Source organism: Bos grunniens, chromosome 19, assembly GCF_055505025.1.
Source record: "Bos grunniens cultivar Pamir isolate PY7600 chromosome 19, Bosgru_T2T1.0, whole genome shotgun sequence".
Taxonomy (NCBI): domain Eukaryota; kingdom Metazoa; phylum Chordata; class Mammalia; order Artiodactyla; family Bovidae; genus Bos; species Bos grunniens.
Window position 1 is genome coordinate 28574606 of NC_141183.1, and position 22259 is coordinate 28596864.

Here is a 22259-nt window from a genome sequence, read left to right on the forward strand (position 1 = left end):
GTTCTGAAAACTGTGGGCAGGGCCTAGGCCATGCACAGAGGGGACCCCGGCTGCTGAGTCGATGGCACCTGAAAGCAGAGGGCTTGGACCCCAGGGACAGACCAGGAGGTAGACTGAGGTCCAGGTGGGAAGTGTCCCTCCCTGTTCTGGAGGCCTCTGCAGTAGCAGCCTCACCTCCTGGCTTCCCTCCTTTACAGGCTCCATACGAACCAGAGGTGCAGACAGGAGCCTTCGTATGCGTTTACAGGTGGACATATTCTTGCCAGGGTGAGGCACCCAGGGACCAAGTGGGGGGCGTGACTCCTCTGATTGGAGCTGAGGGTTCTTCCCTGCCCCCATGACCCAGACGTCCTGGACCCTGGTGGCATCGGAGCCCCTGACCTCATACTTAAACAAGGGCTCCCGGGCCTTGGCTCTGTCCTCAGACCTCCTCAGCACTGACTGCCTGAACTCGGACCCTGGGGGGTGGGAGTACCTGCTAAGCAAGTGGAAAGAGTTGGGAGCAGGGGGAGGGCTGGGCACAAACCAAGTTGTCCATCTTAACCATGAGGTTGAGTAAGATAAGTTCATTTTAATTTTGTGAAATCTGAAAGTGAGAATGTGGAGCCCAAATGCCAAAGGCCATGCCCTTCCTACCACCCACAACTGCTGCTTGGGCCGGGATGGGAGAGAGGAGCCCCAAGGGTGGATGACTCACACTGGAGCACCACCCCCTGCCATGGTCCCAGGCCCCAGCCATGCAGGACAACTTTCCCCTCCAGGAGGTGAACCTGAGACTGTGGGGGAACACCTTAAATGTGAGCAGCAGTGTGGCCTGAGCGAAGGAGGGAGCCTGGTTGGGGGGGTCTGGGGCTCGAGGGGCCCAGCTTCCCCAGGACACCTATTTAGGGCACCTCGGTGGGAGCCACCAGGTGAGCTGAGCCCTCTTCCTCATCACCCCCAACTCCCACACACCTGGGCCAAGCAGAAAAGACAGGCATCTGTGTTTGGGGGGTTGAGTGTGGGAGCCAGCCTGAAGGGATGGGCAGGGCCCCAGGGGGGTGGGGAGCCCCCAGCCCAGCACATTGGGTATGTTTAGGGGTGACTCTGCTCTTGCACATGTGTGAGGGCTGTGTGGCTGGGGTGAACCTCAGGTACCAACAGTCGTCGGACACCTGAACAAGGGAACGATACCAAAGGAATGGGGTTAGTATGATGAAAACAAGAACTTGGAGCAGGAATACTCAATAGCCTTAGGCAGAGAGCCTTAGCCTTACACTGTGCCCTCAAAAAGGCCAACTAGAGTGTTTGGAAAATTAAATCTGGTCATCAAAGAAACTTGATAAATGGGCTGGATGGGTTAGTGGACGCAGCTGAAGAGCAAGTAGATGCGTTGGGTGATTAAGCCGAGGACTCGCAGCATGAAAGGACGAGGGACGAAGGTGTAGCTGCAGAGGACAGAGTTCATTTTTTTGGTCCAAAAGGAGACAAAGATGCAGGAGGGAACTTCCCAAAGCTGAGAATGTCCCGGAACTCAGATTGAAAGAGGCCACAAGGGCCAGGCAGGATGAATTTACCACTGGACAGGGGTTGATGTTTTATTAGAGCCTAAATATTAACAAACAGAAACGAGACAACTTGCAAGAGAATGTAACAAATACTAGAAACAAGAAAAAAAGGTAGTAATTATCTCCAAATCCTGAGGGAAAATAATTGCACACTCAGAGTTCTATACCCAGCTGAATGTAAGACTAAAAACACTTCCTGATGACATGGGAGGTCTCAGATCATATGGCATCAAAAACAATTCCTTTTTGAGAATACTACTAATTGATGTTCTCTGGCAAGAAGAAAAACTAATCCAGGAAATGGAATATAAGAAACAATGATGAGTCAAGAATGATAAAAATTTGCTAAGTCTAAGAACGTGTTGGCTGCTTAAGGATTAGTAACAATTTGGGACTAAAATTATAGATGTTATGAAAAAGAGGTAGTTTATGGGACAGAGGAAAGCATGCCAAAGCTCTTGTCGAGGTGCAGATTCAAAATGAGTACAGTACTGGTACCGTAAGGTTAAGTATGTGAGTGAAAGTGTTTAGGGAAATCTCCATAAAATAGAGTATATAACTTATAAACTATTGGAAACACTGAAATGGGAAAAATGAAATAAATCCAACAATACTAGGAATGCGTGAAAAACAAAGCACAGAAAATAGAAAACAAAAGTGACTCCAGGAACAGATCAAATATTTCAGCAATTGCGATAAATGTATATGTGTGTTGAGTACGCTCAGTTGTGTCTGACTCTTTGCGATCCCAGGGACTGGAGCCTTCCAGGCTCCTCTGTCCATAGAATTTTCCAGGCAAGAATACTGGAGGGGGTTGCCATTTGTTTCTCCAGGGGATCTTCCCGACTCAGGGTTCGAACCCACGTTTCATTATTGTCTCCTGCATGCAGGTGGGTTCTTTACCAATGGGTTAAATATGCCTATTCAGGAAAAGAACTCCAGAGATAAAAAACAAAATCCTGTCTTCAAGAAACATGTATAAATGACAACGACCCAGAACAGTTTCATAGCAGAAGGGAAAATACATTCTTAAAAAAGTCCTAACCAAAGGAAATAGATAAGTGTACATCAGAATCAGACAAAACAGAAACCAAAGGAAGAATACTTTAAAAGGGACAAAGTTGGACTCATTCATTCAAGGCTGCAAGAAGCAATCTGCCAGCAAAATAAAGGTTATGGAATGTCGTTCCCCTAACAGCATAGTTTCGATATGTTTAAAATAAACACTCACAGAACTATAAAGAGAAATGGTCGGTTTCAGTTAGGGATAGATTTTAGTACTTTTCAAACTGACAGGTCAGAGAAGCACGACTAGGGATATACGTACACAAGCAGTCCAAAGAGACATTGCATTGTTTTCAAATGTACGTGGATGGACTGGTCATAAAAACAAAACTTTGGGAAAGGAAGGCTGAAGCTGTGGAGCCCTGTTGTTATAAGGTCACATGACAAAAACCTCTGGCAAAAACCTCAGTTCCAAGCCTCATAGCAACTGTTGCCATGAGCCTCCGGACCTAAACCGGCCAGTTCCCTGACCCCATATTAGGTAAAATACCCACTATTACCCACCCTATTAATTCAGTTCACTCAGTTGTGTCCAACTGTTTGCAACCCCATGGTCCAACTGTTTGCAACCCCATGGACTGCAGCACACCAGGCTTCCCTGTCGGTCACCAACTCCCGGAGCTTGCTCAAACTCATGTCGGTGATGTCATCCAACCATCTCATCCTCTGCCTTCCCCTTCTCTTCCTGCCTTCAGTCTTTCCCAGCTTCAGGGACTTTTCCAATGAGTCAGTTCTTGGCATCAGTTGGACAAAGTATTGGACCTTCAGCTTCAACTTCAGTCCTTCCAATGAGTATTCAGGACTGATTTCCTTTAGGATTGACTGGTTGGATCTCCTTGCAGTCCAAGGGACCCACCCTATAGCCTCCTAATAATCACGTAATGCCACCCTTCCAGCAGGAATTTACTCCGTCTTGAGGCTATAAAAATTGGCTGCTAGCCTGTGGAAGGGTTCGGCTCTCCTTTAAGCCGGCCGGCTATTCTAACAGCGCCTCCCACCTGGTCTTCCAGGTGGCTCAGTGGTAAAGAATCTGCCTGCTGATAGTAGACACAGGTTCGATCCCTGGGTCAGGAAGATTCCCTGGAGAAGGGAATGGCAATCCATTCCAGTGTTCTTGCCTGCAGAATGCCTGATGGGCTACAGTGCATGGGGTCGCAGTGAGTCGGACACAACTGAGCATATACACAACCCCCCACACTCTCATTCTGGAAATTCTTTTATAGCCCAGGTGTGGACCACAGCAGGAGCTAGTTATTCTGGAGACAATAAACCATCTCCTTAGTAAAGGGAGAGAAACCTGTGGCTGAGCTCAGCAGACCGATGAGATCGCAGTCTCTTGTGCAGAAACCATAGCCAGGGCAGTGGGGCCAGTAAGAGAGGACAGAGGGAGGGGGAAGGCGGCATCAGGGGTGGAGGGAGCAGGGCTTGCCTGTGAGTCCAGACTTGCCAACCTCCGCCAAGCAGCCCCTGAGCTTTCCGTGAGCCACTCCCAACACCCGCTTTGCAGATGGGAAGCCTGAGTTGCACACAGGTCTAGGGGATCACAGCAGGGCCAGGGTCAGGACCTGGACCCATCAGCAGCCCACACAGCCAGGAATTGCGAAGCCCCAGGGGGAGCATGAACCACCATGAGAGCTGCTCTGACGCTGCTCCAGTCCCTCTGGGGAGAGAGCTGGCTGTCTCAGCTGACCCTCTAAGAAGTTTGTGACCTAGAAAACTTTAAGAACCCCTGACTCACACATTGGGATTCTTTCTAGAACTGGAAACGAGGGACTCCAAGAGCCAGGCTTGGGGGTGGATGGGGGTAGGCAAAGACTCCCCTGGGGCCAAGAGGCCCTGGATTGATTGCCCAGGCCCTTCTGGCACACCCGCAGTTCAGGACAGGACCTTCAGAGTGAAAAGACGGACTCTCCAGAGATCCTGTCTCTAGTCTAACACTGTCGTTTCACAAATAAGTCCTGAGTCACCCGTGGTCCTTCCGCCGGTGGGCAACTGCTCTCACCTCGGGGGTCCAGCCTCTCCTATGTGACTCCGGGTGGAAGATGGAGCTCTGTCCCCGCAAGGAGCCTCCAAGGCAACAGAGCGACCAGAAGCCATCAGCCAGGGGCCAGATGATGTGGCTTGGGTTGTATTTCGTTTTTTTAAGTTGTGTATGCGTTCATTGCTCAATCGTGTCTGACTCTGTGACCCTATGGAGTATAGCCCGCCAGACTCCTCTCTCCATGGAAGAATACTGGAGTGGGTTGCCAGGCCCTCCTCCAGGGGATCTACCCCAGCTAGGGATGGAACCTGGGTCTCATTATGGCTCCTACATTGGAGTGGGTTCTTTACCACTAGTGCCACCAGGGAAGCCTGAAGACCCAGGGCAGGAGGGCTGAAAGAAGAAGGCCTGGGTGGCTGCGAGTGTAGACAGGGTCGGGAGCGGGTGGGGCAGGAGACAGGTGAGCACAGATGGCCTCCACCTGCCCTAACCTCAGCTTGTTGCTGTCCTCGGACCGCTAGCCCAAGGTCCTGCTGTACCAGTGACCCCCGCACCCGGCTCTCCTGGGTGACTGTACACGTCTCCTGGGTAACCGGCCGCCTTCCTCAGCCTCATCAGTGCCTGGTGCTGGTCCGGGTCAGTGCCTGGGGAAATCTGCCAGGAGGATAAATAGGTGTTCAGATCAAGCAACCAAGCTGTCAAGGATTAGGTAAGGCTGAAGGATCTGTGTTCCTGCTTTAACCCCGAACTCCTGGGAGGGGGAGAGCAGCCCCCCCAGGGGATGCCTTCCAGATGGCAAGGGGTGTACTTTCAGGAGCCAAACACTGACAATAAGAAAATAGGTCTTTCAGGCTCTCCTGAGAGGTGAAGCAACTTCTTGAAAACTTGGAGGGCTTCCTGGAGGAGGCAAGCTTACTCAGCTTGGAACCCAGAAACCAAGTGTATTTCCTTTCCATCAGGGGTTCCCCTGCCCTGGCTCCCAGGCCATAGGAAGTGGAAACGGGCAGCCAGCCCAGCTTGGGGACACTGCTTAATTCATCAGGTTTCACTGCTTTCCTCAGCACTGTGCCCTCCAGCTGAATATTCAGGCTGGCTCCCGGCTTAGCCTCGTCTGCGTCTGTGCAGCTCTATTTTTACAGCCGTGGGGATGGCTGACGAAAACATTTTAAAAGGCACACAAAAATTAAAAATGTAAAAGCCGGGTGCCAGCTGTTTTGTTCAGAAAGCAGGATAACACCTGCATTCTGTCTCACCGAACGGCCACCCTATGCTTTGCCCCCCAGCCCGCTTCACCCCTCACCCCCTTGCCCCTTCCCATCTGTGCCTTGGTTTCTGCCTTGTGAAAAAGAGATGTTTGGGTGAGTGGCTTCCCACTCCACTTGGGTGATTCAAGAACTATTCCCTGCAGGGGTGGAGGGAGGCAGGGTTGAGACCTGGGTTCCAGTTCTGCAAGCACTGATCCTGCTCCCTCGCTGTGGCCCAGACAGCCCAGGCCTCCCTCCTCGGGGCCAACACCAGCCACTCTGGCTGACTGGCACTTATGAGCATCCTTCCCAGGTCAGGGGACTTTCCCACGGGGAAGACGGAAGTGTGCTTCCCTGAGCCCCTGGCTGCCAGGCTCTTGCGCCTGGTCTGAGTTCGGCCAGACAGACAACCCACAGGACGTGCTGCGGGAGCAGTGGGCATGGCCACCAGGGTCCAGCGAGACCAGTGCTTATGTCACTGTGAGCCTTCGTGTCTTTTTTGTTTTGTTTCTTCATTTCCAAAATGAGGGTAACAGTGTTTATCCCCCTAGATTTAGCACCCACCCCATCCACTGCTGTAGTCCTGGACATGGAACCTTCCTGGGCGTCTGGCCTCCGTGGGGGGATCCGTCAGAGAGCAAGCGAGGGAGGGAGCAGCTGGGGGTCTCTTCCTCTCTTCGAGCCATGAGTCTCACCGAGGGGCAGCCCTGGGGGCTCTGAGAGGCAGTGTAATAGTAACTGTCCTTGGAGCCCAGGAGAGCACTGTCATCCTGGCTGCAGAGGATGAAACCACAGCACTGCTGACGGTGCCCTTGGCGCGCCCTTGGCCTGCCTTGCTTCCACTCCTATTGTTTTCCTCTGGCATCACACCGTCATCTTGTTTGTCAAGTGATGATTTTCTTGTCCGCTTCCGCCAACAGAGTGGATCTGAAATGCACAGGCTGTTCTCACTGTCTCCCCAGCACACAGTCAGCGAGAGCACTTGATGAGTTCATGGTCCCTAATGGGCCCCAGCACTGCCAGGAGGAGAGGCAGAGTGCCCACAGGCCTCCTTGAGCAGTCATTCAGGTTGCACACTGCAAGACTTGCCCGGCCGGTGGAACAGGGGGGGCTAAGATCAGCCTGAGTGTTCCTACCAAGCTGCACTAGGGAGAAAGAGGTGTCTTTTCTGAAGCACCCACAGGGGCTGCATGAATGAGTGTGTCTCTATCCCAAAGCCTGGTTTCTATTTATTTACACAGAAGACTCCATCCTCCCGCCTGTGTTCCGCCTCCCAGCCCCGGGCACCTCCCTTTTCATTATGTCCGCTTTGCCTTCCAGGAAGCCAGCAGCTCCCCCACAGAGTGTTGTGGCCTGAGAGAGGCCTGCAGGGACCAGCGGGGATCTGAGCTCAGAGACGTTGACCTTCCAGAAAAAGGCAGGGTCGGGCCACTGGGAGCAAGTGGTCAGGCCTGGAGAAACCAGTCATGGACGGCTGCAAGAATAATGACCCTGGCCACAGAGTGGCCTGAGAGGCAATTAGCACAGACCCCTCCCCCACAGCCCATTAAACTTAGGGCGGCTTAAACCGAACCCCATCCTAAAGAGCTCTATTTAGAGTCTACTTAATATAAATTGTTCTATAAAGAGGAAAAACTCCCAACAATCCAGGCAAGAGAGCAGCTCCAGGTGGGAGCTGTTAATGGGTGGGCTGGAGAGGCGGCTTGAGGGTCATTGAGCTGCTGGGCAGGTGGAGCCCAGAGGTGTCAGGCCCAGCTTGGCCCACTCTGGCTCACTCTGTCCCAGGGCCCCTGCCTCCCCAACTCCCTTTAATGTCTGGAACCCAGAGGGGCTGCACGTGGGGGGAACTGCCTCTCCACCTCTGCCCAGGGCCCAGACCTGGGCAGGACTGGACCCTGCAGTGTGAGGCCCTGGTTGTGTCCCAGCACTAGGGGCATTGCACTCAGCTCTCCCCCTCCCCGAGAAGGAGAAAGTCCTGCAGACAGGGCTCCCTCTGGGCAGCACCCAAGTGTCTCCCTTCTGGCTGCATGCAGAAAGCCCAGCTGGGACTCCAGGCAGCTGGTGGGGAGTGGGGCCCCGTGTGGGAAACGGTGAAGGTCCCACCTCCATGTGTAGCTGGGCTGAGACCACTGGTGCCCAAGGCCTCGGGTGCTCAGCCTCCCCTTCCTGGGGCAGGTGGGGCCCGTCTCAGACCCCAGAGCAGCAGTTGTCAGGTGGGGCCCCTGGAGCAGCAGCAGCAGCGTTGCCTGGGAAGGTGTGAGGAATGCTCACGCTTCCCTTATCGCTCAGCTGGTAAAGAATCCACCTGCAATGTGGGAGAGACCTGCATTCGATCCCTGGGTTGGGAAGAGCCCCTGGAGAAGGGAAAGGCTACCCAGTCCAGTATTCTGGCCTGGAGAATTCCATGGGCTGTACAGTCTATGGGGTTGCAAAGAGTCAGACACGCCCGAGCGACTTTCACTTTTCTTTTCAGGCTTAGCTGCAGACCCTGGAACCAGAAACTCTGGTGGTGGACCTAGCCCTCCAGGGGTTTCTGGTGGGCTCTCACATTTGAGATTCCTGCCCTAGCGGCAGTAGAATTACTGCTGCTGTCCATGCTTTTCAAACTTGAACCTGACCGGGACTCACCTGTGGAGCCACTGAAACATAGCTGCTGATGCAGCCCAGGGAGGCCCAAGACTCTGCATTTCCCGCGAGGCCCTGATACCGCTGCCCACTGACCTGCGCTGAGCAGGGAGGGTGCAGGCACGCTGATCAGGTGCTTGCTGTTCGCCAGGCTCTGTGCCAAGACCGTGACCAGATCGCCTCACTTCATCTTCCTGGAAACGCTGAGAGACAGATATTATTATTAGCATTTCCGCTTTGTGACAGCTTTATAAAGAAATAGTTCACAAACCATAGAATTCACCCATTTAAAGTGTGCAGATCGACAGCTTTTGGTCCATTCATAGAGTTGCACAGTTATCAGCATGATCAATTTTAGAACATGTTCACCACCCTCAAGGGAACCAGCTCCTCTTCACCACCCGTCTTCTGGCCCCTGTCTGGAAGCACACTTACCTGTTCTGGACACTTCACGTAGATGGGATTGTACACGTGTGGCCTGCAGTGACTGGCTTCTTCGTGAGCATAATCCAGTCTCATCCACTTTGCAGCATGGTCTGTGCTTCATTCCTTCTGTGGCTGAGTAACATCCCATTGTCGCATGGACCATGTTTTGTTTGTAATCACCTGCTGATGGACACGTGTGTTGCTTCCATTTTTTGGATATTGTGACTAGCACTGCACTGAACATCTGCGAACAAGAGCTTCCATTTTACAGATGCGGACACTGAGGCTGAGGGTCAGGCAACCTGGGTGAGATCACTGCCCCGTCCAGGGTGCCCTTCGCTTCCTGGCCACCCGTCCCAGAGGCCAGCAGAGCTTGTTTCTGGAGGAGGAGCAGGGCCTTGAGGTCCTGGGTCTTAATCTTGACTCAGGTCCTCCCTGGGGAGCCTTGGGCTCTCACTTAAGTCTGAGCCTTGGGAGACAGAAGATGAGTCTGTTAAGAGCTGTGTATCTGGGAAGGAAGCAGGGAAAGTGTTCTCGGTGTGGACGGTGGATGAGGTCTCAGCAAGTGTCTGCCAGACAGAGTGCCCAGATCAGAGGTCAGAGGGGCCAAGGGCACTGGCTGGGGCCCTTGTTGTCGGGGGGGTGTGGTGTGGGGAGTGGGGAGGGCAGGATGCTTCGGGCAGTGCACAACCCATACAGCTGTCCATGGTGGCCCCAGGGGTGGGCGGCTCTTGGGGACACAGACTAAGATCAGCTCTGGTGTGACCGTGGGGCTGGGGGCATCGTGGAAAGGCCCAGAGACTGGCAGTGGCTCCTTGCCGTGGTCACAGGTGCCCGGCAAAACCACAGTCAACATCCCTGCCTCTGAGGGTGGCCCAATGCTCAGCCCATGGGGCCACCGAGACTGGAGAGCCTCTGGTCTGTGCCCTGGGCTGGGGCTGGACACAGTGAAGGAGACCAAAGTCAGGAGCAAGCCCCATCCTTGATGCACCAACATGGAACACATGGGCTTCTCTTTTTAATTGGAGGATAATTGCTTTACAATGTTGTGTTGTTTTCTGCTGTACTACAGCATGAATCAGCCGTGAGTATACATGTGTCCCCTCCCTCTTGAACCTCCCTCCCACCTCCCACCCCATCCCACCCCTCTAGGTTGTCACAGAGCACCAAGTTGAGCTCCCTGACACACCGGCTTGAGAGCGACTGACGACCAGGTCTAGCTGGTCTGCCCACCTTTGACGAAATATCTGAAGCAGCTGGGGAAGTGGCCCGAGTGGCCAGAATAGGAACAGACCATTAAACCGAGGTTCTAAAAATATGCCTGGAAAAATGGACTTCCTGTGTCCACACACAGCATCAGGTGTACAGGGCGGCCTGGGGGTTGTCTGCAGCCCCCTACCTGCTCCGCCTGCCGCTGAGTGGCTGGTAAGAGCCTTTGTCAGCACACCCACCACTGCCTCCTCCCACTCTCTGCATCCAGAGGGCAATGTGCCTGCTGCTGCCTCTCAGTTACCATCGCACACTCCAGTGTAGGGGGGAGGTGGGTGGGCAGAAGAGAAGGTCAGCCAGCATGCTGACTGCGGGGAGAAGCCACCTGCTCCGCGGGCAGGGAAGTTAAAGGACCCCCAGAGCCAGGAGGGGTGAGGGCAGATGCCACCCCCACTCACCCCTGCAGTCCAGGCTCTGCCCCTGCCCTGCCCCCTGCCTGCTCAGACGACCACCCTCCACCACCATGCTCCGGCTGCCTGTGGGTCAGACCAGCAGGAGGAAGGAGCATGGGGGCCCCTTGTCAGACCAGGGTCTGACGGCTCTTTCCGGGCTCCAGGATCTGCCCCCCTCCTTGCCCTGCAACCTTGGGGTGGCGACAGCCTCCACTCTGCCAGCCCTGGGCGCTGGTTTCCTCTGACAGTGCTCAGACCACATCGTACCCCACCCCACCAATTACCTGGTGCACGTGAGCTTCGTCTCCTGCCAGACCCCGGCCATGGTCCCAGATGAGTGTGGGGCTTTAAGGCCAGCTACCCGAGGAGAGTGGCCACCTCCAGTGGCTGGGCCTGGCTCTGTCAGGCCAGCCCGTGTCAGGCCCATGGTCTTCCAGAGGGCATGACCCCAGATGAGACCACAACTCAGGCTGGGGCTGCAGAGCATCTGGCGTGGCCTGTGCCTGGGACTGACCATCTTGATGACCTGGGCCGTGGGCACCATCCTCCTCGTTTTATAGACAAAGGGGCTGAGGGTCCAGGAGGGGTGAATTGGCTCAGACCTGAGCACCCAATGGGCTCGGAGCCCATCTCCCCCTCCTAGCCCTGAACACTCTGGCTGTCACCCCAGATGTCGTCCCTGGGAGGCCCAGGGTGAGAGGGAGCCCCTAGCACACGTCCATGAATGGTGTGGGATTTGGAGGCCTCAGCCTCCTGTCCAGAAAAGGGGCAGAGCCCCTCCTGGGGTTGTGGCAAAGCTGAAATGGACATGACAGACAGGGACGGGACAGCCTTCATAGACTCTTCTCATCCTCCCACCTGCCTCCTGCTCCTGCTTGTGTTAAGGACCCCCGAGGCTGTGGAAAGGAGCCTGGTAACCACTGTGTCCAAGTCACTCAGAGATGCCGGAAGGTTCAATGCTGGAGGCCAGGCGGGTGTGGCTGGGTCACCCCTCTACCTGTATGACAGCTGAGGCAGCAGGACTGGGGTGTTTGTTATGTTCTGGACATTTCTCCAGCATGGTGGGGGGTGTGGATTGGGAACCAGGAGTCCTGGGTTCTGGAAAGACAAAACAGGGCAATGCAGGAGAAGGGTGGGGGCCCCTGAAGACACTAGACGCCCGTCTGGCCCTCCCCCAACTGGGGTTCTCCCAGGAAGACACTCCCGCGGCTCCCCGGAGTCAGACCAGAGGATGACCAGGCAGGGTGTCCCCTCTTGGGTCTTCAAGGGACAGCCCGCTTCTCAGTGACCTTGGACAATGCTGTCCCCTCTCTGGGCTGCTTACTACCCCTTCCAGGGGCATGACTGGGTGGAGACTGGATGGTGTACACCCTCCCCCCTCGGGACTGCCTCTTCACACAGAATTTTCCAGGGAACCTCACAGGCAGGAGGGAAGTGGAGGGGCCGCTGGAGGAGCAGACAGGTGGAAGGAGCCACGACTGAGGCAATGTCCCCAGCCCCTCCTGGACTGGGCTGGTGGGGAGCACCTGCCCATCCCAGTGATGTAACTCTGGCCGTGTCAGGGGAGGTTTCACGTCCAGCTGGCTCAGAGCTCACCTCATGCCACACTTGTCTGCTGATCTTTGGCGTCCATCTGCAGGGACTTGCTGTGCTGAGGTAGGGGGCTGGAAGAAAGATGATGGGGCTCAGGTGCTGTTGCCAGATGCATCTTGGGGAAGGAGAGAAGAAGCAAGACACGCAGACCTGAGTCCACTCCCCACGGTAGAAGGCCGTTACTGAGACCTGCCAGGCTTGGGTTCTGGTGGAAAATGCCCAAGTGCAGGACACACCCACCTGCCCTCTCCCACCCATCTCTGCAGGTGTGAAGGGAAGTAACCATGCCAGGGAAACTAGGATCCTCTGGGGACCAGGGGGCCTGTGTGCAGAGGGCACAGAGTTGAGTAATTCAGATACACTGTCAGGAAAGTGCAGGGACACTGACTCAGCTCCACCCTGACCCCCTGCCAGACTTTGTGCAAACCCACTTGCCAAGACTCAGTCTCCTCGTCTGTAGAATGGGCTCATTCACCTGACTCACAGGGTCCAGCGAGGCTGAAGAGCTGTCTGTGCATCTCCAGGCGCATGTCTGCCACGTGAAGAGTGTACGCAGCTCTCCTGGGGGTCATTCCACGACCAGGGCTGAGCAGGCCTTGGGTTCCCCATCTGTGCCCTGGGAGGCAGGCTTCCTGACCCCAGCGCGAGCCCGTCAGAGTTTCTGGGACCAAGAATATGTGATTGAACCTGGCAAAGGGGACTTTGCAGGTGTGACCGAGATGAGGACCTTGGGATGCGGTGAGTAGCCTGGCAATCCAGGTGGGCCCAGTGCTGTCACAAAGGCCCTGTAAGAGAGGCAGGGTGGCTGGAGAGGTGAGGACAGAAGCAGAGGTCAGAGGGCTCTGAGGATGAAGCAGGGGCCAAGAGTCAAGGAATGCTGGCCAAAGGCAGGAAATAGATCCTCCCCCCGACCCAGGGCTGCGGTGGGCTCTGGCAAGAGCACAGATCTGCCCTCATGTTGGGCTCTGATCTCCAGAACTGAGTGGAGACGCTTTTGTTGTCTTAAGCCAGTTAAGCACCAGGTCCACTGAGCTCCCTGTGTATTTGTTCTGCCCCATCTCGGTGGCCTTGGCTGCACGTCTCCTCCGTCTCTTCCAACCTGGAAAGCCTCCTCAGTCTTTCCTTCTCTCCCATGAACTTTACTTTTCAAAGAGCACTCTCCAGGTGTTGTGTGAAACGTTGCTCAACTTGGGTTTGTCTGATGCTTTCTAAAGGTTGGATGGGGGCTGTGTATTATCGGAAAAATGGCAAAAAACGTCAGGAGGGACATGACACTTCATGCCATTGCTGGGGATCCCAACCTTGTCCACTAGTGACCCTGGTGTCTCCAGGTCTCTCTATTATAGAATTATTGTTCTCTCCTCTGTAACTAATAAATATTTGGGGAGAAATAACTTGCGACCATGCAGATCTTGCTCCTCCTTAAACATTCTCCCACTGATTTTAGCGTACACGGTGGCCCTCGCCTATAGCAGCAAAGTCTGCTGTTCTCCTGTCTCCCGCATGCCTCCATGTTTCTTTTTCTTTTTTTAAATTTTATTTATTTGTTTTATTTATTTTGGGCTGTGCTGGGTCTTTGTTGCTGCATGGACTGTTCTCTAGTGTTCTCTGTTCTCTAGTGGCAAGTGGGGGCTACTCTCTATCTGTGTTGCTTGGGCTTCTCATTTCTGTGGCTGCTCTTGTTGCAGAGCACAGGCTCTAGGGCTCACAGGCTTTGGTAGTTGCAGGACATGGGCTCGGTAGTTGCAGAATGTGAGCTCAGTAGTTGTGGCTCCTGGGCTCAGTAGTTGTGCCCGTGTGTGCATGGGCTTAGTTGCTCCATAGCATGTGGGATCTTCCTGGACCAGGGATTGAACCCACGGCTCCTGCGTTGGCAGGTGGATTCTTTACCACTGAGCCACCAGGGAAGCCCCAAGTCCAGTACTACTCTTCATCTTGATTTGTTCCTCAAATCTCAAAGCCAGTGTGGCTGAAGGCTCTGTGTTGATGTCAGTATGCAAGAAGGTCGACCAATCAAGGCCTGGTCTGTCCGTTCATTCATTGGTTCGTTCATTGGCTCACTCATTCAGTCATTCGTTCATTCGACAAAAATCACTGGTCCCCTGCCCTGTGCCGGCACTTCTGGAGGCCCAGCAGCAAAGGACACAGGGGAGACTGGGGCGTGTTCTAATGAGGGCTGGGAGAGTGAGGGCTTGCATTTATTCCAGGGTCTAGGGTTGTTTTGTTTTTGAAACCTAAGTAGGCTAAGTGAGTCTTCCGCACAAAAACTCTCCAAGGGGGCCACGGTTCAGGATAATTGAGGGCAATCTTATTTAAAGCAAGATGACTCCTCACCTGTTTACATGACCCATAACACATTTCTGTCTTTGTCCCTTTCAGCAGAAGCGGTATTGCTAGAACCCTGGCCTTCTGAGTCACCTCGCTGGGCAACTTTCAGGCTAGGGTCCTCAGATCCCCTGGGTGCTGGGGTGCCGTAGGGGCAGAGGTTCAAGAGCCTCTCAGCCTCACTTCTGCACCAGAGCGGCCCCTCTGCTACCCATTTTACAAACTGGGCTTCCAGCCAGAGTTTCATTGGAAGAACGGCTTCTGGTGCTAAAAAGCAGAGTCAGATGGCCCTTGTCTTCCTTTCTAAGGAAAGGAAGTGGCGTGGCTAAGAATCCAGACCTGGTGGATGCCAGCCCTGCACCTTGTGACTTCAGGGTCCTCTGAATCTCAGTTCCATCATCTGGAAAATGGGTGACAGATGCAACTTCCACTTCAGCGGGGCTTTCGTGAGGATCGGATTGCAAATTCCATGACCCACAGGAGCACACTCCTGATTTTAATTTCTAAGTTAAAAAAGTGACAAGGGACCAATCTTCTTAAAAACACTCAAATACTACAAAAGGACCCAAACGTATCTAGAAAATTCCCAGCCTCACTTCCAAGAGGAACTACAGTTAACATGGCTTAGTGTATGTTCTTCCAGACTGTGTTCTATGCCCTTGCAAACTTACACAGTCAGGCTTAGAAATGCTTTGTACAAGTGTGGAATTTCACTGTACTTCCTGCCTTGCAATTTGCCACCCACAAGGGATGAGTTTCCTCGCCAGGAACTCTGCAGATTTCCCAGAAAAGGTGGCATTTGAGCAAAGATGCATTTGAGCACAGAGTAGGGGTGCCACCTATCTGGGGGAATGACATTCCAGGAAGGGGGATAGCAAGTGCGAAAGCCCCGAGGCAGCGAGGCAGCGAGCCTGGCTTGTTCTAGAAAACAGCCAAGAGGCCAGTGTGAATTACCACATAGCCCTTAGAAAGGTGCGTCATCGGATGGACGAGGAAACTAGCCCCAGAAGGGACCCAGAGTGCCCCAAGGCTTGTGCGGCAGCTCGAATGTGATGGGCAGCTAGTTCCTCCTCCTCCTGCCCTGTCCAGTGAGAGTCAGGGCTACATGGAGGGGACATGCTGGAGCCTGAGGACAGAGGTGTGGTCCAGGTCACAGTTCCTGCCCCAGAGCCTCGGTCTCCTAGAAACTCAGGGCTCCTGCTCTTCCCATCGCTTAGCCTGACGTGGGTGAAGCGTGACAAACATTTCTGAGGGCAAGCACGAAGCAGGCTCCTGCACTTCTGGGGCTACGGGGAGCATGGGGGTCTCACAGTCCCTTATGCAGAGACCTACACCCCCTCCCCTCTGGGTGGGGCCAGGAGTGCCCCATATGGGATGTGTAGAAGCCTGTCAGACTAGTTGGGCTGCACAGAGGTGACCTGGGCAGAAGGGGTGGAGGCCTGAGGTTAGGGTTGGGGCTCGTCTCAGATCTGTTCTCACAGAGTTGGACATGGACAGGGGGTGTCCTCATGCCGCCAGCACCCCTATACAGACATCATCGGTCTCCCAGGGGCACCACCCTCTGACCTCTGACTCTGCAGGTCTGGACGTTCTGGTTCTCTCTCCATTCTCTTCCCCAGGCCCAAGCGGTAGAGAGGCACAGTCTTCTTCCCACCCTAGTGGCTGCTGTGGGCAGTGTCCCCATGTGGGGCTGCTATGAACACAGCTGCTGGGCTCCTGGTGCCTGGTTGGGCATGTCCTGTGGAGACCGAGTCCCGCTTCGTTTCTGCGAGCGGTGGCACTGGGCCCAGGAAGGGTTCTCTCAGGTGCACGGTCAGGAAGCACAGGCCTCCCCGTCCACAAGGCCCCATGAGCTCGCCTCCCAGAGGCTCTGGGGCTTCGGGCGGGGCTGCAGACCCGAGCCCAGAGGTCTGACTCCTACAGCTCTGCTCAGGAGGTGCAGGGCTCCTGCTCCCTCCCTCATCTCTCTGGAGGTCAGCTTTGGCCAGTTGCCCCCTCACCCATGTCTCCACTTCTCAGATTCCACGTGTCCAAAGCAAAACTCGCTGCCTGCCTCTCAGGCCACGTCCTCCTCCGTTCTCCACCTCAGTGACCTTGAGGAGGGGCTGATGTCAGTTGCCTCCCTAACATGGCAAAGACGCCCCATGGCCACCCCCACCCCCAGTCCTGAGGATGAGGTCATACCTGAATCCTCCACCCACAGCCAGAGGGCACCTTCCAAAACCCAAGTCTGTGTGCGCATGGTTCTCCTCTGCCTGAGATTCCGTGCTAAAGGCCTGGCTCACCTCAGCCTGTGAAAACAGACAGATGGCCATGTGCAGGTGAGACACAGGACTGGTGCCCCACACCATCGCCGAAGTTGGCTAAAGAAAGAAAAGTGAACCTGGATGCAGCCACAGCCCAGGACCCCAGTTTATGGAGAGCACAAGGGACCCCAACACATGCACGGGCCTGGCAAAACTCAGGTCATGCCACCTGGTGGGTTGTTTGCTCCATCTCCATCTGTGGGAGCTCCGTTAAGTGATGTACAGTCTAACGTAACTGATGTACAGTCTAATCACCATGGGAATCCCAGTAACTGATGTACAGTCCAATGTGACTGAGGTACAGTCCAATGTGCCTGATGTACAGTCTAATGTAATTGATGTACCGTCTAATCAACATGGGAGTCCCAGTAACTGATGTGCAGTCTTAACATTAGACTGTACCATACAGACCATATACGGTCTAATGTGTCTGATGTACAGTCCAATGTAACTGATGTACAGTCCAATGTGCCTGATGTACAGTCTAATGTAATTGATGTACCGTCTAATCACCATGGGAGTCCCGATAACTGATGTGCAGTCTAACATTAGACTGTACCATACAGACCATATACGGTCTAATGTGTCTGATGTACAGTCCAATGAAACTGATGTACAGTCTAATCACCTTAAGCAGTGCTTGGCACACAGCGATTGTGCTTGTGCTCAGTTGCTCAGTCATGCCCAACTCTTTGGGACCCCATGGACTGTAGCCCACCAGCTCCTCTGTCCATGGGGATTCTCCAAGCAAGAGTACTGGAGTGGGTTGCCATGCCCTCGTCCAGGGGATATGACACAAAAACATAATTAGAAAAGAAGATTGATCCTGCTGACATTTAATTGGGCTCAAGGAGAAGCCTTGGTCCTCCTGCTGGCACGAGCAAGGCGCCAGGACTTCCTAACACCGAGGCAGCCCTGATGGGACTTTGCTGGGAGTGGACAAGACCTCATGGCAGATGCCTGGCTCAGGGCTGCTGGTGCTTTGACTGACATCACCTCCCAGGCCTGAGAAGTAACGAATTCTTAGCTTTCGGCTCGATGCGCTGCAGAGAGGGACTAGCCTGGCTTGCTCTGTCTCTGGAAGGACGAGAACAATCTGCCCCCAGCGCCCACTGGTAGCCATGTATACTCTCTGGCTTTCATCTATAGAGGCAAAGTAAACAAGTTTGGGGAAAACAAACAGGAAAGCGTGGGGCGGGGTGAGTTCTGACCCGACGCTTGATTCACTGCTCGGCAGGAGGCCACTTGGAACCAAAACCCTCGCCTAGCACTTTCCTTGCCCAGCCCTGAAATCACAAACAACCCTGTGGCCAGAGTCCTACCAGGCTTCTGATGAGCACAGCCTGCTCTTCTGACACAGAAAACACGATTAGATGTGCACAGGTGCCCGGGAAGTGCCCAGCCGGGTGCTGGACACTTGGCTTCCCAAGAATCCCAACAGGGCTTTCTCAGGACAATGAGGTTTGGGTGGTGAGGGTGATGGTGGCCAAGAACACGGAGAGGACATTGTGTTTTGATGTCAAGCCCTTTGCCAGGGCCAGACCACGAGGCAGCGAGAGAGAAGAATGTGCAAGGATGTTTCAGGACCAAGGAACTGAGTGAAACGCGACAGTGGTGGTGCTGAATCACTCCAGAAGCTGGTAACTTTGGGAAAGTGACGAACCCTGGGGCTTGGGTCTGGTCACCTGTAACACTGGGCTAATAATAGAAACCGCCTCCCCTGGCTTGGCGACTGAATGAGATACTGGAGGTTAAAGCATTTGGCCTGATGCCCAGCGTGGAGTTCAGGACTCATTCAACTCTCGTTGTCATTAAAAGAACAAGCGTTGCGTGTTTTAGACCATCTGAGGAGCCGTTTTTAAATGTTGGTTGGTAACGTCCGTGCAGAAACTGGCCGTGAAAACAGGAAGCACAGACTCTGAGGGCAGCTGGGACTGGAGACCTATTCTGGGTGGGGCCAGCTAGCTGCAGAGCATTTGGCACAAACTGTAGTCTGTCTGCCCCTTCTCATTTCTGTTAGCTTCTTCCCTTGGGTGGTGGAGGAAGGGCTGTTTTTGAGGCTTCAGAGAGGAACGTGGGAATCCTTGGTCTTTGCCAGGCTTTAATAAAGACATGAAATCTGCTGCATTCGCTTGTTTTTACTGCAAACCCCATTATTTTCTAGTTGTGATGATGGAATATGACCTCACGTGAACTTAAGCAAAAGTAAACGCTGGAGATCCCCAGGTGGTGATGGTGGTAACAAACCTGCCTGGCAGTGCAGGAGATGGAAGAGATGCAGGTTTGGGCCCTGGGTTGGGAAGATCCCCTGGGGGAGGAACCGGTAACCTGCTCCAGTGTTTCTTGCCTGGGAAATGCCATGGACAGAGGAACCTGGTGGGCTACAGTCCATAGGGTCACAGAGTCAGACACAACTCAAGTGACTTAGCACAAACAAACAATCCTCTCAAAAAGGGATTTACTGCCCCACCTCATAGGAGAGAACAAGGATGGACCTCAGCAGCTTCAGGCACAGCTGGATCCAGGTGCTCAAGTCTCCATATGCTCTGGCTCTCCAAGCCTCCCAGTTACAGCTCAACTTGCATTTCCTAATGAGTCTCCTTCATCCTCCTACACCCCTGCCATCACCGGGGAGCCCATACCAGCCTCGCAAAGAGCCCCAAGAGGGCACATCCCTCATCCTGTGGCAGCACCTATGTGTCCTTCTCTTCCTGGATGGTCCAAATGTTCTCACCCACTATGAGCACTGCCGGGAAACTCTAAAGTGCTCCATCTCCCTTCTCTCTCATTGCTGAGCCACAATCTTCAAAAGAAATGCCGCACAATTTAGTACTTGCTCGGGTTACTAGCCAGGACCCTGCAAGACAGAAACCTCAGCTCACACTGGTCTCGTGGCCGCTGGCTCCAGGCTCCACAGTGTCCATAGGACTCCCTTCATCTCTGGTTCCTTCCTGGAGCTTGGCTGTGAGCAGGGCAGCTCCCAGGCCTGGTGGGTGGTGGGCAGGGAGAGGAATCAGAGCTGTGAGGAGACTCATTTGAAAACAGTAACAGTCCACTTCCATCCCCACACTCACATCCGTCTCTGCTTGCATACCTTCTCTGAGGGGGAGCTCACCACGTCCAGGAGTGACTCCCTCTGTGGACTTGGTCTCCTGTCGGTGTCTGTCCCCCACTGGGCCAGTCTGGCCTCATACCAGGATAACTAACCACCACGACCCATCCTCTCCCCCCTTCCCTCCTTCTGCCTGAAACTCACCGGAGGATGGGCTGGACACACAGGACCATTATCCAGGGAGCCACAGAGCGCTGAGTTGATCTCAGAGGGACAGTCCTGCCATCTCTTTTCCCTGCCCCAAATAGCTACTTCCTAGCCGGAGGAGGCAGGGTACTGGGGAACAGGAAAGGGCCGGGGTAAGCTATCCATAGATGCCTGGTTTCCAGGCCTTCCTGGAAGGTCGCTGTTGACATCAGCCAAGCAGTAGGCAGGCCCTTCCAGGGCCCAGTGTAAACAGAGAGACGGGGAAGGTCGCAGCTGGGGCGGCGAACCACGAATAAGCATCCCGTCCACGGAGCATGACCTTCTCCCAGAGGAATTCGCCTTGTTTACAGATCATATCGATGCCTGGCCCTCCCATCTCACGTCAGATTGAGGGGAGAGACGGCCGCACACAGTGGGGGTCAAGTTAAAATGTGTCCAAGGTTTTTTTAATTGTTTCCCTCTCATGCTTGTGTGAGTGACTTCAAGCTCAAAAACACACGGGCACAGTTCTGAGGTGTCTCGGTGTCTGGTCAGTCCAGGGGGGACACGTCTGCACTGGCTATGGGGCTGCCATTTGCTGAATGAGGGGAGGGTGGTTTCATCACTGAGCCCTGTTCAGCCCACCCTTGTCCCGGCTCCTCCTGGGCCCAGGGGGTGGACGGAAGCAGGAGCCTCCTTCCCGGGACCCCTGCACCGCTGGCCCCCATGCCGCCCTCCAGGAAGGACACATGCGCTGGCTGCAGGCGAGGTGCTCACCTCACACAGCGGAGGAAGCACGTGGTTTTCTGGAGCCACATCCGATCTCCAGCCTCTTCCTGTCCTCCTTGCTGTCCCTGTGTCTGTCACCTTGCTGCACCCAGGCTGGCGGAAAGGAGGGGCACCCTGTGGGCCCCACAGGTGGGCGAGGGGGCAGTGGGCAGGCTGGGTCTGGCCTGAGTGGAGGACTGTGGACTCGTCAGAGGGCAGGAAAGGGGGGATGAGTGGGAAGAGCACAGATTTTCCGGGGGAGTTGTGGGCTCCGCTGGAATTCCTGACGGTGGCACCATAGTCTTGCTCCTGGGCCTGGAGTGGGGGCTTCTGGACCAGGTTCTTAGAAGGTGACAGAGGCTGCTGGCATGCACCGTCCTGGATGAGCGCTAGGTGGGTGGTAGGGGTGGGGGTACCTGGTGTTTCTCATACTCACCAGAGGCTTGCTTCTTATTGTGGATCTTGGACCGGCAGAGACCTGGGAGCTCCTTAGAAGTGTAGACGGGTCAGGCCCTATACCAGGCCCACTAGTTGGAATCTGCATTTTACTTAACTTTAAATGACCACTCCCCCATCCCCGACTGTCCATGGAAAAGGAGAAGCAGGGATTGAGAATCAGGGCCCCTGCTCAGCCAAGGCCCTTTGGAGCTGATGTTTTTACCCAAATCTGGAATCCAGGGCTGGGTCAAGGCATGCTTTTGGTGTCAGAACCCTGAACCAGTGCGGGCTCCACGTAGAAACACACTTTGAACAAACGTGGCAGCGGTCCCCAAGGTGTGTCTCATCACCGAGCCTGGGATGGCGACTTTACTTGGACACAAGGTTTTTGCAGATGACAAGCGATCTCAAGGTGTGAGCCCATGGGTTCCCCGGGTGGCTCCTAAATGCACTGATGTGCACAGGTCAGAGACAGCAGAGGCACGGACGCACACACCAGGCCAAGGGCAGCGGCCACGGCTGCCAGGGGCTCTCAGAGGGCACGCTGCCCTGGGATCACCTTGATTTCAGACGGGGAATGAATCTGGGTCCTTGGAAGCCCGCAGTTTGTAGTCATTTGTTGTGGCAGCCGCAGGAAGCTGTGGCCACTCACGCCTTCCCAGACAGGGAAGGAAAAACAGCCAAGAGTGACCCAAGAAGAAGCAGTAACCTGGCTGGTTCCCAGTTCCAGTGACCTCAGCTCTGTTCCTCCTCATTTCCTTGTTTCCTTTTAAAAAATTTTTTTAATATTTATTTTTAATTTATTTATCCAGCTGTACCTGGTCTTAGTTGTGGCATGTGGGATCTAGTTCCCTGACCAGGGAGAGAATCCAGGCTCCCTGAATTGAGAGCACAGAGTCCCAGCCACTGGCAGTCCCCTCCTTGTTTCTTTTTAATGTTCCCTGAAGCCAAAATACAGCCCAGACCGCAGGCACTGGTCCTGCGTGGTCGGCTGGTCACCAGCCCGTCGGAACCAGCCGGGCGTTCAAACGCGCTGTGTGGC

The 22259-nt window shown here is 54.4% G+C and overlaps 2 protein-coding genes across 8 annotated transcripts in view; one reads left to right on the plus strand and one right to left on the minus strand.

The window, feature by feature from the left end:
• The window catches only part of NT5M (5',3'-nucleotidase, mitochondrial), a 29733-nt gene extending 19527 nt beyond the window's left edge, over positions 1–10206 (plus strand). The window contains exon 4 of one of the 2 annotated variants that reach the window (XR_015147762.1): positions 8311–8445. Coding sequence is in view for 1 of the 2 variants with exons in the window: in XM_086358368.1 (XP_086214494.1) it covers positions 8311–8405 (95 nt within the window). In the remaining variant the exon portion in view is untranslated. Of the gene's footprint in view, positions 1–8310 lie in introns of both variants that reach the window. The other variant, XM_086358368.1, reaches the window with a different exon arrangement.
• On the minus strand, positions 6325–20194 carry LOC147351906 (uncharacterized). Of its 6 annotated transcripts, XR_015147763.1 has the most exons (7): positions 20030–20194; positions 19656–19759; positions 16652–16758; positions 12618–12803; positions 12146–12213; positions 11408–11647; positions 8999–9132 (listed from the first exon to the last, which is right to left on the minus strand). XR_015147763.1 is itself a non-coding variant. In XM_086358371.1 (6 exons), exons 3-6 carry the CDS (start codon positions 16707–16709, stop codon positions 11543–11545), a joined length of 417 nt encoding a protein of 138 aa, XP_086214497.1. In that variant the 5' UTR covers positions 16710–16758; positions 19656–19759; positions 20030–20194; the 3' UTR covers positions 9896–11542. The 6 variants fall into 6 exon arrangements, 1 of the variants encoding a protein (XP_086214497.1); XR_015147764.1 differs by lacking the exons at positions 16652–16758; positions 19656–19759; positions 20030–20194 and adding exons at positions 6325–6764; positions 8466–8665 and having other exon boundaries at positions 8898–9132; positions 12146–12257; positions 12618–14277; XR_015147765.1 differs by lacking the exons at positions 16652–16758; positions 19656–19759; positions 20030–20194 and adding exons at positions 7050–8142; positions 8466–8665 and having other exon boundaries at positions 8898–9132; positions 12146–12257; positions 12618–14277.
• Between the last annotated feature and the right edge of the window lie 2065 nt (positions 20195–22259).

Coding starts and splice junctions, on each gene's coding strand:
- LOC147351906 (XM_086358371.1), bottom strand. CDS start 16,709: ATGCGCACACAGACTTGGGTTTTGGAAGGTGCCCTCTGGCTGTGGGTG. Junction 12,214..12,617: donor CGCTGGACCCTGTGAGTCAG/GTGAATGAGCCC, acceptor TCTTTCTTCCAG/CCCCCTACCTCAGCACAGCA. Junction 11,648..12,145: donor GCAGACAAGTGTGGCATGAG/GTGAGCTCTGAG, acceptor TTGTCTTTCCAG/AACCCAGGACTCCTGGTTCC.